This window comes from Monodelphis domestica, chromosome X (assembly GCF_027887165.1).
Source record: "Monodelphis domestica isolate mMonDom1 chromosome X, mMonDom1.pri, whole genome shotgun sequence".
Lineage (NCBI taxonomy): Eukaryota > Metazoa > Chordata > Mammalia > Didelphimorphia > Didelphidae > Monodelphis > Monodelphis domestica.
The window spans coordinates 73890201-73909884 of NC_077235.1; the positions used below are offsets into that span (position 1 = coordinate 73890201).

At 46.1% G+C, this 19684-nt stretch overlaps 2 protein-coding genes across 2 annotated transcripts in view; one reads left to right on the top strand and one right to left on the bottom strand.

Moving 5' to 3' along the window:
• The first annotated feature begins 2500 nt into the window (after positions 1 to 2500).
• Positions 2501 to 16995, top strand: OPN1LW (opsin 1 (cone pigments), long-wave-sensitive). Its single transcript, NM_001145081.1, is given in 6 exon segments — positions 2501 to 2621; positions 3205 to 3501; positions 4484 to 4652; positions 9690 to 9855; positions 11969 to 12208; positions 16882 to 16995. Coding segments are annotated over 6 exon segments (1104 nt in total). The 3' UTR covers positions 16993 to 16995.
• Positions 16996 to 17594: 599 nt separating this feature from the next.
• The window catches only part of TEX28 (testis expressed 28), a 7656-nt gene continuing 5566 nt past the window's right edge, over positions 17595 to 19684 (bottom strand). Inside the window, 2 exon segments of the mRNA XM_056809855.1 lie at positions 17595 to 17845; positions 17848 to 17941. Coding sequence (XP_056665833.1) covers positions 17595 to 17845; positions 17848 to 17941 — 345 coding nt within the window.

The window sequence follows — 19684 nt, forward strand, 5'->3', positions numbered from 1 at the left end:
CTCTTTGGGGTACAAACCCAGCAGTGCTATGGCTGGATCAAAGGGCAGGCAGTCTTTTAGCACCCTTTGGGCATAGCTCCAAATTGTTTCCAGGCCTTTCTTAAATCATCCTTCACATCATTTCTTATGGCACAGCAGAATTCCATTAAAATCACAAAGCACAACTTGTTCAGCCATTCCTCAATTGATGGGCATTCCTTTGATTTCCAATTCTTTGCCACCACAAAAAGAGCAGCTAGAAATATTTTTGCACAAACAGGTCATTTCACCCTTAAAAAAGCTCCTTGCTTCATTGATTCTAAGATGTTAAAGAGTTAAATCTTTTTAAAAATGGAAAGTCAATGTAGACCCAGGGTCAAGAAACTAGGTTTTCGTACTCCCAGTGCAGTCTTTCCCACTCTGCTGACCAGCCCCCCTTTAGTTCATCTACTGACCCTTGAGTTCCTCAGCATTAACTTCATCTTTCTTCCCCATTTCTGTCTTTCCTCCTCTTCTTCCTCCTGCCAATCAATCAATCAATCAATCAATCCAACAGCATTATAATCACCCATGTATGTGACAGGCATTTTCCTCCCACTCCCACTGTGATATTCAACCTATTTTCCAAAGGGATAAGGCTTTAAATTGGTCTCAGTTCACACACACACACACGCACGCGCGCACACACACATTTCTGGATCCCTAATCTGCCTTAAAATAAATCAGGTCACGATCTCCCATTAGCCCTAATTGTCAATTAACTGCCCACTTCTATATCAGTGATCGTCTGGTCACTTTTCTGCCTCTTTTCTCCACTCTCTCCAGATCCCCCAGTCACCAGGGCCTCTATTTTGGCTCCAACTTTGGAGAGCCCCCTTACTAGGGACAAAGCTCATGGCCAACATTCCCATATTGATAACTGTGGACTTTCACCTTGAACACTGAACACAGATCTTTGTAAGTGTCAGATCAGAGGCAGATTTCCCCTTTTGTTGGAAGTCTGAATCACTTAATGAGGCTCATTCTAGTGCCAGTCAAGGCATTGCTCTTACCTCACCCAGGTTTACTACCTCTTACAGATGGTGGCCCACCTCATTCATCAAGGGAAATCACTGCTCAGAGCAAAGCCCCTTTTTAAACGACCCAAAAGGTGACTCCACACATGGACCTCACCAGATAATCTGGTCAAGATCAAAATCAGATGAATTCTAGCTTTGTAGCCAAAGGTGGAGAAGCTCCAGAGAGTCAGTTAAAACAAGACTTTGAGTGGACCATGGCTAATTGTTGCTGTTGCCTTGTGTCTCAGCTACTTTAGAAAAGGCTTCAGGTCAAAGTCCCTCCTTCTGCAGAGAATGAATAGATCCGTGAAGAGCAAGATTTCCTTCCTTCCTTCCTTCCTTCCTTCCTTCCTTCCTTCCTTCCTTCCTTCCTTCCTTCCTTCCTTCCTTCCTTCCTTCCTTCCTTCCTTCCTTCCTCTCTCTCTCTCTCTCTCTCTCTCTTTCTTTCTTTCTCTCTCTTTCTCTCTCTCTCTCTTTCTCTCTCTCTCTCTTTCTTTCTTTCTCTCTCTTTCTCTCTCTCTTTCTTTCTTTCTCTCTCTCTTTCTTTTCTTTCTTTCTTTCTTTCTTTCTTTCTTTCTTTCTTTCTTTCTTTCTTTCTTTCTTTCTTTCTTTCTTTCTTTCTTTCTTTCTTTCTTTCTTTCTTTCTTTCTTTCTTTCTTCCTTTCTTCCTTTCTTCCTTTCTTTCTTCCTTCCTTCCTTCCTTCCTTCCTTCCTTTCTAAATGGGGAGAAGGGAGGAAGTGAAGTCAGGAGGGAAGATTATGTGTGGGGGAACCTAAGTGACCAAGAGACAGTCTGAGGGTTCTGGTGTTGGAAGGACAGACCATCAAAGTGAGGGAGGAAAGGGGAGACATCCTGAAACCATCATGAAGACCTACCTAGAAGTGGGCTACATGTTAGCCAGCATAGAGTAGGAGACAAAGGGGAAAGGCAGCCACCTGAACCCTTGGATCTGATACTTGGCCCAATATCCTAGCCTCACCCCGACCAGATCTCAGTGGCAAAGAGATCTCTCTTGAGATGGACCATGGATTCGATAGGAATAGAATTAGGGTCAAGGTTAAGAGTGGAGGGAACATCCCACCCACCCAATCTGAAGCACAGCCATAGGCCCTGCCCTTGGAAGAGGCAGGACCTGTCCAGGGCCTCCTCACTTCACAGACCTCTCTCCCCTATCACCTCCAAGCTTGTCCAGTACAAGTAGACAGGGGGAATGATTCTGGTTTTCCCTGGGTAGGCCAATGGGGGTGGGAGGAGGCTTAAGCCCCTGGCTCAATTAAGAGATCAGAAGTTTAAGCATTTGGGGAGCTTGGAAGGTGAGGAAGGCCTCAGCTAATCCAGTAAGTCTGGTATAAAACCCAGTGACAGGACTCCAACCAGGGCATCCAGCAAGTGGGGGAGGGGTGGAGGAAGGCTCCAGGACACAGAGAGAGCAGGGAAGGGCAAGAAAGGAAGGAAGGGGGCCATGACACAGGCATGGGACCCTGCAGGGTTCTTGGCTCGGCGGAGGGACGTGAATGAGGATGACAACGATGAAACTACTCGGTCAAGCCTTTTTGTTTACACCAACAGCAACAATACTAGGGGTGAGTTTGTGCCCAAGATGTTAAGGAGGTCACTGGTGAGCAGGACCCATTGCCCTTCCTACCCCAGGCCAATGGGCTAGGTACCGTTGGGTAGAGTGGATGAAGGCTCAGATTATTCTCATTGGGAAATGGAAAGGGGCCAACAGAGCAAGCGCTCACCCAGGTAAACCCTCCCAGGCCCCCTCCTGTCACCTAGAAGACACTAGTAGATCACCGAATGATTGAATGGGGCAAACACAAAGCTAGAATGGAGACATAGACAGTCTTGCTCAGAAAGAAGCATCACTGAAGACAGAGAAGGGAAACTGAGGGATTTAGTGAGCAGGCATACCTCACCAGAAGACTAAGGAAAGCAGAGGCAGGAAAGGTTTTGGACCCAGGAAGGGTGTCATGGAGGGAAAAGTCCAACCCATGCTTAATGAATTGCCTTTCCCGCTTGGTGGGTGGTGGTATGAAGGCTGACCAAGGCTGGCTGAAGGGCTTCTCCCCTGGGTGGGGGAGATGTTCTTTTTGGACAAATGCTTCATCTGGCAATTAGGTTTTGGGGAGGGGTATTTCCTTAATCCTTCCCACCTTCCCATAGGCCCATTTGAAGGTCCCAACTATCACATCGCCCCACGTTGGGTATACAACCTCACCAGCCTCTGGATGGTCTTTGTGGTCATTGCATCCATCTTCACCAATGGGCTGGTGCTGGTGGCAACCATGAAGTTCAAGAAACTGCGTCACCCTCTGAACTGGATCCTGGTGAACCTGGCTGTGGCTGACCTGGGGGAGACTGTCATTGCTAGCACCATCAGTGTCATCAACCAGATTTATGGTTACTTCATCCTGGGCCACCCGCTATGTGTCCTAGAGGGCTACACCGTCTCTCTATGTGGTAAGGCAGCTCCAGGAGCAGCCTGGACTAAGGTGGGGCAGGTTTAGAGGGTACGGAATTCAAGGGGCTCCCCAGTCTTTGGGCAGCTAGAAACAGCAGAGCTTAGCACTCACTTAACAAGAATGATTAGTTAAAACAGGATTCTCAGAGACGGTAGGCTAGGCTGAGCTCCTACCAAATGGAAGCCTTGTGCCCTCCTGATTGAACCAGGACATGCCTTGTGGTACTTGCTTGGGCTGTCTGAGAGTTTCTGAAAGTGAAATCGGGTGTCAGAAAACAGAAAGAGCTATGGGTTTGGCAAAGCTGCCTGAGGGTTGAGGTGTTGTAAAGCTACAGCAGTGAGAGTGGAGAGGTAGGTGGATACAAAAAGGAGGAAAGGAAAGGAGAGAAGAAAGAAATGGAAGAAAAAGGAAGAGATGAGTGTTGGAAAGAAGAGGCGGGGGGGGGAAAGAAGGAAAGAAACACATTAGAAAAGGAAAGGAAGACTGAAAGAAAAAGAGGAAAGGAGGGAAGAAAGGGATGGAGGAAAGGAGAAAAGAAAAGAGGGAAGGAAGAAAAAAGAAAGGAAGGGAGGGAGAAAAGAAAGAAAGAAAAAAGAAATGAAGGGAAGAAAAAAGGGAGGGAGGGAGGAAAGAAAGAAGGAAAGGAAGAAATAAAGAAAGAGGGAAAGAAAGGAGAGAAAGAAAGGGAAAGGAAGGAAGGAAGAGAGGGAGGAAAGAAGGAAATGAAAGAAAAGAGAAAAAGAAGGGAAGAAAAAGAATTTAAGGAACAATGAAAGAGAAAGGAGGAAAAAAGGAAGGAAGGATGGAAGGAAGAAGAAAAGAAAGAGAAAAGAAGGAAGGAATGAGAGAGGGAGGAAAGGAAGGAAGGAAAAGAGAAAGAAAAGAAGGAAGGAAGAATCATGTTTCAAGATCTCTCAGCTCCCTGCTTCACCTCAGTCCCTGCTGACTCCATCCCCTGCCTTTCTCCCCTCTTTTTCTAGGCATCACAGGGCTCTGGTCCCTGGCCATCATTTCCTGGGAGAGGTGGGTGGTGGTGTGCAAGCCTTTTGGTAATGTGAAGTTTGATGCGAAGCTTGCCATGGTCGGCATCATCTTCTCCTGGGTCTGGGCAGCTGTCTGGACTGCACCACCCCTCTTTGGCTGGAGCAGGTGAGCATGCCTGAGGGGTTAGAGTGAGAGTTCAGTCTATGGCAAAGTCATGCATGCCTGCTGAATGACAGCTCGTGGGCTTGTTTTCCCATCTGGAAATATAGTGGGTTTTAAAAAATCGCGCCTTCCATCTTAGAGTCGACAATGTGTATTGGTTCCAAGGCAGAAGAGCACTGAGGGCTAGGCAATGGGGGTAAGTGACTTGCTCAGGGTCACACAGCCAGGAAGTGTCTGAGGCCAGATTCTGCAATATAGTCTTGAATAGAATATACCTATAACATTTCCTTCACAGGGGTGGTGGGAAGAAAGTGCTCTGTAAAACTTAAAGTAGCAGAGAAATGGGAAGCATTACTAATATTACTAATAATAATATTCCCCCCCCCCCAGCTTAAACGGCATTCATTGATTCCAATCAATCCCCCAAACATTTAAAAAATACTCCTGCGGTCAGTTTCTCATGGGTCCCAGGTGCCGATTTGTACTTTTGGAGAGAGTTTTCCCACCAAGAATTCCCAATGAAATCATACTTCTGGAACCCAAGACCTTGTACCGAAGGGTTAGTAATAATAGTAGTGAGAGATGTGGGTCCTGCCCTCCAGGGGCTTCAGCCTTCCTGGGGAGAGCCAATTGAGAGGTAGAAAAGTCAATCCAAATGATCTACAAAGTCATTTCAGAAGGGAGAGAATGCAAATAACTTGTGAGAGTGGAGGGAAAGGGGGGTGAATGACGAAAAGCGACTCAGCTGAGCCCTGAAGTATGCCCGGGATTCTATGAATCAGGGGTGAGGAAGGAGAGCATTCCTGCCATGAGAGAAAAGAAGGAGAGGCAGGAAATGCAATATCTTGTGGGGTGCCCAGCCAGCAGGCCCATTTGACCACAAATACTGTGGCAAGAAAGTTAACTGAAAGAAAGGGGTCATTCAGGGAAGAGAACGAGCATTTATCACCTACTGTGCTAAGCGCTTTACCAAAATTTCATTCTCTTCAGTTGTTTTCCAGTTGTGTCCACTCATGATGACCCCATTTAGAGCTTCCTTGGCAGAGATACTGGAGTGATTTGCCATTTCCTTCTCTAGCTCATTTTATATGTGGGGAAACTGAGGCAGACAGTGGTAAGTGACTTGCCCAGGGATGCACAGCTAATAAGCGTCTGAATTAGATTTGAACTCTGAAAGAGGAATCTTTTTGTTCAGGCCCCTTGCTCTATCTGCTCTACCCTAGTCTTTCCTTCCTTCCTTCCTTCCTTCCTTCCTTCCTTCCTTCCTTCCTTCCTTCCTTCCTTCCTTCCTTCCTTCCTTCCTTCCTTCCTCCTTCCTTCCTTCCTTCCTTCCTTCCTTCCTTCCTTCCTTCCTTCCTTCCTTCCTTCCTTCCTTCCTTCCTTCCTTCCTTCCTTCCTTCCTTCCTTCCTTCCTTCCTTCCTTCCTTCCTTCCTCTCTTTCTCTCTCTTTTTTGTTTCTCTCTCTCTCTCTCTCTCTCTCTCTCTCTCTCTCTCTCTCTCTCCTCCTCCTCCTCCCTTCCTCTTTTGTTTCTTTCTTCCTTTGTCAAAAACCCTTACTTTTTGTCCTAGAATCAATATTTAATATTCATTCCAAGGCAGTAGAGTTATAAAGGCTAGACAACTGGGGTTAAATGACTTGCCCAGGGTCACATAGCTAGGAAGTATCTAAGACCACATTTGAACCTCCTGTCTCCAGGCCAAGATTTCTATCTATTGAGCCACTTAGTTGCCTCTTTTGTTTTATTCTTGTGACATTTTATGAGGTGGATTAAGCTGGTCTCTTCATTTTATATGAGGAGAAAATAGAGATCAGAGTGGGACAGAGTTTGGCTAAGGATCACACAGTGAATCAGAGGCAAAGCAGGGACTGATTCCCTAACGAGCCACTGGCAATCTAGGCTCATTGCTTCCAGGATTTCTACTGCTGGTTTTGCCACTGATTTGTGGTAAGGGCTTGGACGCTTGGGACTTTCTCTCTGGCCTTGAGTCTTCCCATTTGTATAATTCTGAAATTTTGCCCTTTAGTCAAAGGTGACCAATGAGTCAGATTCATCTCATTAGAGCAAAGCCAGGTATACCAGCTATAAAGTCTGAGAAGCAGTTTGAATTCTGGCTCCATCACCTGTGGGACCATGGAAGACACATCCCATCTCTGAGTCTTAGTTTCTTATGTGTCAAAATGAGAATGTTGGACAAGGTGACCTCCAAAGACCTTTCTAGCTCTGACATTCTTTGGTCTTTCCTTCCTTTATTCATCTGTCTGAATTTTCATCCAGCTTGGTGGTGTCGTGGTCAGAGCACTGGTTCAGATTTGGCCTCAGACATTTTCAAGCTGTGTGACCCTGGGCAAGTCACTTAACCTCTGTCTGCTTCAGTTTTCTAGACTGCAAAATGGGGATAATAATAGCACCTATCTCCCAGGGTTGTTGCAAAGATCAAATGAGATCATATTTGTAAAGAACTTAGCACAGTGACTGGTGCATAGTAGGTGCTCTTTTTTTCCCATGTGGTTCTTTTGAAAATGCTAACCCAAGACTTTATGAGGTTGCCGCAGGTATCTTCCTGAGATTTGCCTTTGACCCCTGCCCTCCCCATTCCTCCCACCTCTTCTGTGTAGCAAGATCAGACTCTAGTTAAACAGAACACAATTTTGGGGTGGGGATGGTGGGAATAAGGGACGGGCAGAGCAGGACCAGGGAATGGGCTTAAATTGTAGCAGAGGGAGCAGAGGTTAGACCAGAGAAAGAAAGGAAGGCCATGAGATGGGGATCCAAACACAAGGGAGAGCTTGTCTCTGTGTGCCTCAGTTTCCTCCTCTGAAAAATTAGGGATCTCTCCATCTGAGTATATAATCTACCATAGCGGTTTCCAAAATGTGGCCTGGGGGCCCCCACTGTGAGTTCCACACACCCTTTCCACCCGTATACTCAAGGTCCAAACTATTTTCACAAGAACACCAAGCCATTTTAATTTTGCACGTGGGCGACTATCAAGAAATAGAACCCACTTAAAGTCCTCAGTTTTGAAGAGTATAAAGGGAACCGGAGACCAAGAAGATTAAGAACCCCCGATTGACCATCTCCCTCCCAGGCAGAGCAGGAAAGCAGGCCCCAATGGTTTCCAGTGGCCTTGTCCACTGGCCTCTTTGCTGCTCCCCCAGCTTTGCTTCTGGAGGAGTCTGATCCAAAGAGAACCAGGGCTGGAAGAGGCCCTAATAGGCCATCCTAGAATGGAGGGGGAAGGAGCCTGGGAGATCAGAGGTTCAGATGAGAGCCAGGACTGTAAGGCCCAGTAGGAAGGACTGTGTCTGGGAACCAGAGAACTGAGACCAGCCCCAGCTCAGCCACTAACTCGGAGGCCTCACTTTCCCCTTTGAAAATGCTAGCCAATCCCCAAGGCCCTTGTGAGCTCGGAACCCTGGTCTAGAATGTTCTCTACTGGACTCCTGCAGAAGGAACTGAGTCTTAAAGGGACGGGAAGAGCATTCCTCGGTCATCATTCAGTAGAACAGACTAGCTTATATCCCCAGTGCCTAGCAAAGGGCTGGTTATGAACAGGTGCTTAATACATGCTTTCTGTCTTGGTTCAAGGGAAAGAGGGTGGAGTTTGGAGTCAGAGGATCTGGCCTCAGATCCTGAATCTGCTCCTCATTATCTTTTGGTCCTGGGCAAGACCCTGCCTCCGCTGTAGGCCACGGCTCCTTCTGACTCTTAAGTCAAAGCCTGCATGTCAAGGTCATGTGACATCACTAAAGCCTATGAGTCAAGATCATGCGATGTCACCAATGCCCATGTGCCAAGGTCATCTGACATGACCGAGGCCCATGTGACACTGCTGAGGTCATGTGACACAATGAAAGCCCATATGCTGAGGCCACATGACAATGCTGAAGCCCATATGCTAGGGTCATGTGATGCCACCAAGGAAGGCACCACTGAGTTCATGTGATGCTGTCAAAGCATGGTCATGTGACTGCCAAATCTCATGTGCCTGTGTCACATGACACTACTGACATGGGGTCACATGATGGCACCAACATCCATATGCCAAGGTCATGTGGTGCTGTGGAAAGTCATGTGTTAGAGTCACATGACATTGCTGAGGTCATGCGACAGCACCAAAGCCATGTGCTGAGGTCACGTAACACTGCTGACATCATGTGAGGTAACCAAAGTCTGTGTGCCTTATGACTCCACTGAGGTCATGTGACACCACCAAAGCTCACGGGCCAAGGCCATGTGACACCACTGAGTTCATGCAATACTGTCAAAGTGTGTTCATATGACACTGCCAAATTTCATGTGCCTATGTCACATGACACTACTGACATGGGGCCCACATGATGGCACCAAAGTCCATGCGCCAAGGTCATGTGGTGCTGTGGAAACTCATGTGTTAGAGTCATGTGACACCACTGAGGTCATGTGACAGTGCCAAAGCCATGTACTGAGGGCATGTGACATTGATGACATCATGTGAGGTGACCAAAGTCCATGTGCTGAAGCCTTATGACTCCACTGAGGTCATGTGACACAGCCAAATCTCATGTGGCTATGTCACATGACACTACTGACATGGGGTCACATGATGGCACCGAAGTCCATGTCCTAAGGTCACGTGGTGCTGCGGAAACTCATGTGCTGAAGCCTTATGACTCCACTGAGGTCACGTGACACCACTAAAGCCCACGGGCCAAGGCCATGTGACACCACTGAGTACATGTGATGCTGTTAAGCGCAGTCTTATGACACTGCCAAATATCACATGCCTGTGTCACCTGATACTACTGACATGGGGTTACATGATGGCACCAAAGTCCATGTGCCAAGATCATGTGGTGCTGCTGAAACTCATGTGTTAGAGTCATGTGACACTGCTGAGGTCATGCGACAGCACCAAAGCCATGTGACAGCACTGAATCTCATGTGGCACTGCCAGAGGTCATGTGCCATGCCAAGCTCCATGTGCCAAGGGCTTCCAGTGGGTCTTCCAGTGGGTCTGCTCTGCTTTCCCACTTCATTCTTGCCACTTTGTTCCCAGGTACTGGCCTCATGGGCTAAAGACGTCCTGTGGTCCCGACGTGTTCAGTGGCAGCTCTGATCCCGGAGTTCAGTCCTACATGATTGTCCTCATGGCCACCTGCTGTATCTTTCCTCTCAGCATCATCCTGCTCTGCTACGTCCAAGTGTGGCTGGCCATCCGGGCAGTGAGTATCTTTTCACCTCTAAAAGCCATCTTGCCAAGGGCTCTGGCACTTAATGGGTACCAGTCCTGCCAGCCTCAAATAAGTCTGTGTGTACAGCACTGTGTGATTATATAAATGTCCATTCCTCTTTCCCTCCCTCCCTTCCTCCCTCCCTCTCTCCCTCCTTCCCTCCTTCCCCCCTTCCTCCCTCCCTCCCTCCCTCCCTCCCTTCCTTCCTTCCTTCCTTCCTTCCTTCCTTCCTTCCTTCCTTCCTTCCTTCCTTCCTTCCTTCCTTCCTTCCTTCCTTCCTTCCTTCCTTCCTTCCTTCCTTCCTTCCTTCCTCCCTCCCTCCCTCCCTCCCTTCCTTCCTTCCTTCCTTCCTTCCTTCCTTCCTTCCTTCCTTCCTTCCTTCTTTCCTTCCTTCCTTCCTTCCTTCCTTCCTCCCTTCCTTCCTTCCCTCCCCCTTCTTCTTTTGAACCTGGCCGGCAGGCCGGGAGAAATATCTAGTGCCAAGGACTGCCCAAAGGAGGAGGGAGCAGGTTGTGGGATCATCAGACCCGAGATCTAGAACTCCAGTTCTAGGGACCTCAGAGACCAGCCACTCCAACTTCCCCATTTTATAGGGGAGGAAACTGAGGCCTAGGCAGGGGAAAAGACTTGCCCAAAATCACGTAGGCAATAAGTGGCAGAACTTAGACTGGAAACCATTTAAAGGACTCAAATCAGTTCACTGAAAGACTTCAACAGCTTCCTTGATCTCTTTAGATGAACTGTGGAAAGAGAAAGGAGTCCCATACAAATCAGCTCATAATAATGCTACGTTCTAATAACATGTTTAGAAAATACTTCAGAGCTGTTATCTCATGTTGTTCTCTCAACAACAATCCTAGGAGGGAGATGCTAGAGGCATTGGTATCCTGATAACTAAATTAGGAGAGAATGCTGAGGTTTAGGAAATGACTTGTCCAGGGTCACACAGCTAGTAAGTATCTGAGCTGGATTTGAACTTGAGTCTTCCTGACTCCAGACCCCACACTCTATCCACTATAATGCCAGCTAGCTGTCTAAAGATGACCGTGCCAAGTAAGAATAACAGCTGAGGTTTCCATGGCAAGCCCAATTTACATCCTGTACATTGTCTTATGTGGTCCTCATGATAGCTCTGTGAGGTAGGTGCTACTGATATTATTATTCCCATTTTACAGCGCCCCCCGAAGCCACACTTAAAAACTGCTCGTTTACTCCATTTTCTGGTTCCATTTGTTTTGCTTGCTTTACATAATTTCCAGAAGGTCTTATGCCCACTTGCCACCATCCACTGGAAGGGAAGGAATTTTTAAAAAAGAACTGAAAGAAATCTTAGAGGGTCATGTGGACTCTAGAAACATAGATTTAAAGCATAAAGATCATTTTACAGAGGTGGAAACTGAGGTCCAAAAAGTCAAAGTAATTCCTCAAGGTCAAGAGTTGGGTAGGGGATGGGGAAAGTGAAGTGGCCAAGGTCCAAGGACACTTAGAAAGATCTTACGATCCCACGCTTTAAAGCTGGAGGGGATCTTAGAGGTCCTCTGATCCAGTACTTTATTTAACAGATGAGGAAACTGAGGTGAATGTACTTGCTGAGGGTCGCCCAAAGTAGCAAGCGGTAGAGTCAGAATTTGAATTCAGTCCCTTCGAATAGAAGGCTCTTTCCACTACACCAGGATGGCTCCTAGGACTGGCCATCTGCTATCTGGAGCAGAGTCATTCTCCTTCTGGAAGTGCTCGAGGAGAGAATATGGAAAGGGAATGGAGGATACTTCCCAGCCCTCCACGCTCGAGAGAGACATACCTTTTTACTTGGGGGAGAAACCTGAACAGGACACAGATTCAGAAGTCAAGTCCCCATCCCACTTCCAAGGAGCCAGCCAAGCATCACAATTCTTCTGAACTCCAAATGATGACTATAATCAGAATAATGGCGATGATGATGATGCCAATCAAACCATCAATATTTTGGATGACAATTCTCATCCAGAGAACCCTTTGAGTGACTGTCCTCTGTGTGGGGGACCCAGGACAATCGCTCCGGTTTGCTGTGTCCTAAGGATGGCTCTTGTCTGTGGGTACCTAATTCTCTACCTCCTTCTCTTAGGTTGCTAAGCAACAGAAGGAATCAGAGTCTACCCAGAAGGCTGAGAAGGAAGTGTCTCGCATGGTGGTGGTGATGATCCTTGCTTACTGCTTTTGCTGGGGGCCCTATACCTTGTTCGCATGCTTTGCAGCAGCCAACCCTGGCTACTCCTTCCACCCTTTGACAGCATCTCTTCCTGCTTATTTTGCCAAGAGTGCAACTATCTACAACCCCATCATATATGTCTTCATGAACCGGCAGGTAAGAAGAACCACAAGATCTGGGTTCAAAATTTAGCCCTCCCAGTCTCTGTAAGAGTGACCTTGGAAATAGCCACAAGGGATTGAGCCAGTCAGTGCTTCACACCACCCACTACCTCATCTATGACAAGCACACCGAGGGGCAGAGACGGTTGGTGGGAGAGCGTGGTGGTTGTTACAGCCTGCACAGCCTTCCCGAACCTATTAGGACTTCTCAGCCATAGATTAGGGCCAGAGGATCATGGGAATCAGAGACCTTAAAGACCAGTTCTTGTGCCCAAATTGCAACTTCAAGCTGCTTGTGAGCTCCCCTGCATTACCCCAGAGAGCAGAGGGAGGAAGTGCTTACTTTGGGTGGCTACATAGAGGGATGGGGCGTGCAAAGAATGTCCTTAGGCCCTGGGAAGAGGGGGGATAGAACAGCTCCCCTGTGCTGCCTGGACACAAGTGCCAATACTTTGCCAATGCTGATTTAATGCAATGTCATTATTTTATAGATAGGGAACTGAGGTTCAGATAGAGGAAGTGCCCCAGGCCACTGATGTAATAATACTTGTAGGGGACATCTGGATGGCTCAGTGGATTGAGAGTCAGACCCAGAGATGGGAGGTCCTGGGTTCAAATGCAATCTCAGATACTTCCTAGCTGGGTGATCCTGGGCAAGTCACTTCACCCCCATTGCCTAGCCTTTACCACTCTTCTGCCTTAGAACCAATACCCAATATTGATTCTAAGATGGAAGGTAAGGATTAAAAAAAATAAAAATAATACTTGTACCAATATTGTTACCAATACACACGGTGCTGTGACTTTGAAGTCAGGAAGACCTGGGTTCAAATCTTGTCTCTGATTGGCTGTTTGACCCTAGCTAAGTCGCTAACCCTCTCAGTGCCTCAGGGTATCCCCATAGACTATAACTTATAGGAAAGTTGTCAGTTTTTATCATTAGAGGGATTTTACTTACCAAGAATTTCCCTATATTAATGAAATAGCAGGCTTATACCAAGAAAAACAAAAGAGGCAAGGCTGATTCCTTTTGTACCTGCCTGTTCATATCCTTTGACCATTTGTCAGTTGGGGAATTAATATATTCTTATAAATTTGACTCATTTCTGCCTGCATTTGAGAGATGAAGCCTTTTGCCAGCAAAAATTGCAGTAAAATCCCCCCCCCCCCCCGTTTTCTGATTTCCTTCTCACTTAGCTGCATTGGTTTTGTTTGTAAAAGCCTTTTTTATTGAATGTAATCAAAATTATCCATTTTATATTCCATTATGCTCTCTATTTCTTATTTAACCATAGATTATTTCCTTAGAATGTGGCAAAATTGAGATACTAATGCATTGTTGGTGGAGTTGTGAATTGATTCAACCATTCTAGAGGGCAATTTGGAATTATACCTTTAAAAGACTGCATACCTTTTGATCCAGCCATAGCACTACTAGGCCTGTATCCCAGAGATAAAAATATGAGAAAGGACCTGTTTGTACAAAAATATCTATAGTTGTGCTTTTTATGGTGGCAAAGAACTGGAAACTAGAGGGAGGTCTATCAGTTGGGGAATAGAGGAACAAACTGTGGTATATGATAGTGATGGAATACTATTGTGCTATAAGGAATGATGAACTGGATGATTTCAGAAAGAACCCGAAAGACGTCAATGAACTGATGCAGAGTGAAATGAGCAGAACCAGGAGAACATTACACATAGTAACTGCAATATCGTGGAATTATCAAATGTGATAGACTTTGCTACTGACAACAATACAATGATTCAGGGCAATTCTGAGGGATTTATGAAAAAGAATGCTAACTGCATCCAGAGAAAGAACCGTTGGAATCGGGATGCAGATGAAAACATAGGACTTATGATTTGTTTATTTGGGTACATGATTTGCGGTTTTGGTTTTATTACATTATTATAATATGGAAATATATTTTGAGTGAAAATACATGTATAATGCAGATTGAATGGCTTGTCAACTCTGTGACTGGGGTGGGGGAGGGAAGAAGGGAGGGAGACAACATGAATCCTATAACTTTGGAAAATTTATGTGGAAATTCACTATTAAAATACAATAAATAAAGGAAAAAACCTTCTTCCCTTATCCAGAGATCTGACAGGTAAACTATCCATGCTCCCCTAATTTGCTTATGGTATCACTCTTTATGTCTAAATCATGACTCATTTTTAAAAGATATCTTATTTTACCAATTACATGTAATAACAATTTTCCACATAAGTTTTTTGAAGTTATAAGATCCAAACTGTATCCCTCTCTCTTCCCAAAGATGTTAAGTAATTTATTCTGGGCTATGTATGTATTATCATGCAAAACCCATTTCCATAGTGTTCATTGTTGTAAGAGAATACTCTTATAAAACCAAAACTCCCAAATAAAGCCATAAATATACTGATAGGAAAGATAGTGTGCTTTGATATACATCTGACTCCAACAGTTCTTTCTCTGGAATTGAATAGCATTCTCTGTCATAAGTCCTTCTCATTTGGCCTGGATCATTGTGTGCTGAGAGTAGCTAAGTCTAGCACGGTTGATAATTGTATAATATTGCTGTCTCTATGTACAAAGTTCTCCTGGTTCTGCTCCTCTTGCTTGCATCACTTCCTGGAGGTTGTTCCAGTTCACATGGAATCCCACCACTTTATTATTCCTTTGAGCACAATAGTATTCCATCAACAACATATACCATACTTTGTTCAGCCATTCCCCAACTGATGGGCATCCCCTTATTTTCCAATTTTTGGCCACCACAAAGAGTGCAGCTATGAATATTCTTGTACAAGTCTTTTTCCTTATTATCTCTTTGGGGTACAGACCCAGCAGTGCTATGGCTGGATCAAAGGGCAGACAGTCTTTTATTGCCCTTTGGGCATAGTTCCAAATTGTCTTCCAGAATGGTTGGATCAATTCCCAGCTCCACCAGCAATGAATTAATGTCCCCACTTTGCCACATCCCCTCCAGCATGCATTACTTTCCATAGCTGTCATGTTAGCCAATCTGCTAGGTGTGAGGGGATACCTCAGAGTTGTTTTGATTTGCATCTCTCTGATTATAAGAGATTTAGAACACTTTTTCATATGCTTATTGATAGTTTTGATTTCTTTAACTGAAAACTGCCTATTCATGTCCCTTGCCCATTTATCAATTGGAGAATGGCTTGATTTTTTGTACAATTGATTTAGCTCTTTTTTTTTTAAAATTTTATAGTATTTTATTTGATCATTTCCATGCATTTTTCATTAAAGACAAAGATCATTTTCTTTTCCTCCCTCCCACCCCCCGTGGCCGACATGTGATTCCACTGGTATCATATGTGTTCTTGACTTGAACCCATTGCCATGTTGTTAGTATTTGCATCAGAGTGTTCGCTCAGAGTCTTTCCTCTGTCATGTCCCCTCAGCCACTGTAGTCAGGCAGTTGCTTTTCCTTGGTGTTTCTATTCCCACAGTTTGTCCTCTGCTTATGGATAGTGTTTTTTTCTCCTTGATCCCTGCAGATTGTTCAGAGACATTACACCGCCACTAATGGAGAAGTCCATTACGTTCGATTATACCACAGTGTATTAGTCTCTGTGTACAATGTTCTCCTGGTTCTGTTCCTTTCACTCTGCATCACTTCCTGGAGGTCGTTCCAGTCTCCATGGAACTCCTCCACTTTATTATTCCTTTGAGCACAATAGTATTCCATCACCAACATATACCACAATTTGTTCAGCCATTCCCCAATTGATGGGCATCCCCTCATTTTCCAATTTTGGCCACCACAAAGAGCGCAGCTATGAATATTTTTGTACAAGTATTTTTGTCCCTTATCTCTTTGGAGTACAGACCCAGCAGTGCTATGGCTGGATCAAAGGGTAGACATTCTTTTATCGCCCTTTGTGCATAGTTCCAAATTGCCCTCCAGAATGGCTGGATCAGTTCACAACTCCACCAGCAATGAATTAATGTCCCTACTTTGCCACATCCCCTCCAGCATTCATTACTTTCCATAACTGTCATGTTAGCCAATCTGCTAGGTGTGAGGTGATACCTCAGAGTTGTTTTGATTTGCATCTCTCTGATTATAAGAGATGTGGAGCACTTCTTCATGTGCTTATTAATAGTTTTGATTTCTTTATCTGAGAACTGCCTATCCATGTCCCTTGCCCATTTATCAATTGGGGAATGGCTTGATTTTTTGTACAATTGATTTAGCTCTTTATAAATTTGAGTAATTAGACCTTTGTCAGGTTTTTGTTATGAAGATTGTTTCCCAATTTGTTGCTTCCCTTCTAATTTTGGTTACATTGATTTTGTTTGTACAAACCCTTTTTAATTTGATGTAGTCAAAATTATTTATTTTACATTTTGTGACTACGTCTTGCTTGGTTTTAAAGTCTTTCCCTTCCCAAAGATCTGACATGTATACTATTCTGTGTTCATCTAATTTACTTATAGTTTCCTTCTTTATGTTGAAGTCATTCACCCATTCTGAGTTTATCTTGGTGTAGGGTGTGAGGTGTTGATCCAATTAGTTGGTCTATTCTTAAGGTTTGAAGAAGGTAGAAGTGAAAGGAAGGATTGTGAAGTTTTTCTGATGACATAAATTGAATCAAATGCTGACTGTGGGGCCACTTTGCACCACTGGCTAATGCTTTCTGTCCTTCCAGTTCCGAACCTGCATCCTACAGCTTTTTGGGAAGAAGGTGGATGATGGCTCTGAAGTTTCTAGCACCTCTAAGACAGAGGTCTCTTCTGTCTCCTCTGTAGCGCCCGCATAAACTCCCACCTTCCCCACCCTAAGGCCTGAGAACAAAGAACTGTGCCTCATCCAGAAACAAAATCCTCCATCCCCAGTTTTCCAGGCCTCAGTCTTTGCAGTGCCCCCCATCCTGCCCTGTTTCCTTCCCAGCCGTGTGGAACAAAGTGTGGATTCTCCTCTCCTAGGCGACCAGCCACAAAGGTTGCCAATCCCACTCTCCCCGCAGCTTTCCAAACTCTTTTGAGTCTCCAGTTGTTTGAGAGACTCCATTCCTCCCTTTCTGGGCAGCTGGAGAGAGGCGGAACAGAGGGCAGAGAAGGCCCAAGGAAGAGGCAGCCCACAAGGGAGCTAGATTTCTTACTTCTTAGCTTTTAATACTCAAACCCTCTGCAACATCAAGCCGGACAAACTCCTCCCTTCTCCGAACCCCCCACTTCTGGGGAACAGGGAAGCATAACTCTGGGGAGATAGGATTTTTTTTTGCAAACTTCATAGCAGCAGAAAGAGGGAACAGAGGATTGGCCACTCCCACTGCAGCCCAGTTGGAGGCTTTGGACACAGAGTGAAGGAGATACCCACTAGGCATCCCCAGGCTGGGTGGGGTGTCCTGACCCTTTAAGCTTAGCACGGCACAGGCCTGGAGTCTTTGTAATACAATTTCCACCTCGTTAAGAGCCATTCATGCCAATGTATGTATGGGATATTGTACCACTCCTGCCAGGCGACCATCCCCAGGGCAATGAGCAAGAGGATGATACAAGTACGTAGACGGTACTTGAAGAAAGGCAAGTGGCAGCTACAGATGGTAGACACGCATATGAGGACGATGGTGGTCAAAGTTAGGAGCAAGCTCATGAACCTAACTAAAAAGACTTGGAGTGGCTTTGGGGCTTCTCGGTCATTTCTAACTGGGCTCTTTGCTGTTGGGTCTCCAGCTTGGAAATTCGACTCTGGAAGGTCCTCATCACCTCCTGTGGATGACAAAAGTGCACAGACAAATACATGGCTCAGAAGCCCTTCTCCAGAGTTATATATGCATACACACATGCGCATGCTATCGAGTTCTTGAGAGTGTGTTTCTAGGCACTTTAGTGACGCATCCCTGCGGCCTCTAGATTAGGAAGCCGGAGACTCTAGGTAGACAGTGAGGCCTGCACTGCTAGGCAAGACCAATATGTTCATCTGTTTTGCCTAATTGGACTTTGCTACAAAGAAGGATTCCACTGGGGACAGGAGGGTCACTGGGAAATGGTAACCTTGTAAGAAGAACACAAACAGCCCTGGAATGGAATAGAATGGAACGTTTTCCTCTTAAGAGGGAAGAGACCAGAGAAATACACCCGAAATGCTTCCCTCCCTGCCAGTTGCTCCACTGGAGGCACCCACTTCCAGAGCGAGGAGGCTATTGGGACCCAGTGAGCAAGAGGCTCGCCAATCCAGTGGGGTTCAGGGGCAAAGTGGTGGAGTGGACACAGGGTTGGCTTTGCAATCAGGAGGAGCCAGATTCAATTCCTGCCTCTGACTACTGGACAAATCACTGAAGCACTCACTGCTTTTAGCAATTGTCAAAGCTTGTAGTTTATGATGAATTATGGAGCTGTATTTTGAATTTAAGTTTTAGTTCCAACGTCTCTCCTTCTACCCATCGAGAAAGCAAGAAATACGATGGCTGTTTCAGCTATCCAGACATGTAAAATCGATTTCTGCTTTAGCCGTGTTCTGGAAAAAAGCAGGAAAAATAAAGGCAGAGGAAAAAGTAGGCTTCGGTGTTGGTCAGCTCTCTTGGTCTAATCGGCACCCCTCTGGGGCTGTGCTGCTTGGGATAGCTAAAAAAAAGTCTCTCACAGCGGATTTCCTGATGACGTCTCTGCTGTGCTTCAGGTTCTGCTCCCTTCATTTTGCCTTGGCTCCTCTCGGGCTCCCCAGGATTTTCTGAAGCCCCCCATTGCACAATAGCATATATGTAGTCACTGCATGCCACATGCCACACTGTTCAGCCATTCCCCAGTGGATGGGCGCCCCTTCAATGGCCCGTTCTTTGCTGCCACAAAAAGAGCCGGTAGAGATCTTCTTGGACAGGCAGATCTTTGTGGAGCTGGAAGGTGAAAGGGGACTTTTCTACCCGAAGAGCTGAAATCAGAGGGCCTGTGCCACAGCAGCAGGGGTTAGGAATGCGATCTGTGGGATGGGAACTGACCAGAAGGGGGTCGAGGCCCTTGGCCTTGGGAACCCAGCAATAGCTGGGCAGAAGTGCAGCTGGGGATGTGCCTGGTGACCAGGCGGGAGGGAGGAGGAACAGGAAGCCCCAGGTAGAGGTGGATGCAGGCGCCTGATGATTCTCAAGTTCCCATTTCCCTTGCCTTGAAGAGCCTTCTGGCTGTGACCTCTGGGTGCAGACTGGAAAGAAGGAGAAGGGCAAAGCTGGCCACTGACGGCCTTAAGGGCTGCCAGAGCCCCTGCCTTGTTGGACTGATTGTGATTGAGGCCGCTGACCTTGAAAGAGATGGCCAGGCTCTGAACTCCTGCCCAGAACTCTTTCATGCCCTCCTCAAGCTCAGCCCCAGAGGGGAGCTCAGAAGGGCTCCATTTTGGGAGAAAGTCAGGAATTGGGCAGAAAGCTTCCTGAGCATCTTGTTCATGTTCTTTGGGTGCTGGTGGAATGGTCGGCCATAGGGAGCATCAGCAGGGCTGAGAGGGATCTCCCAAGTGCT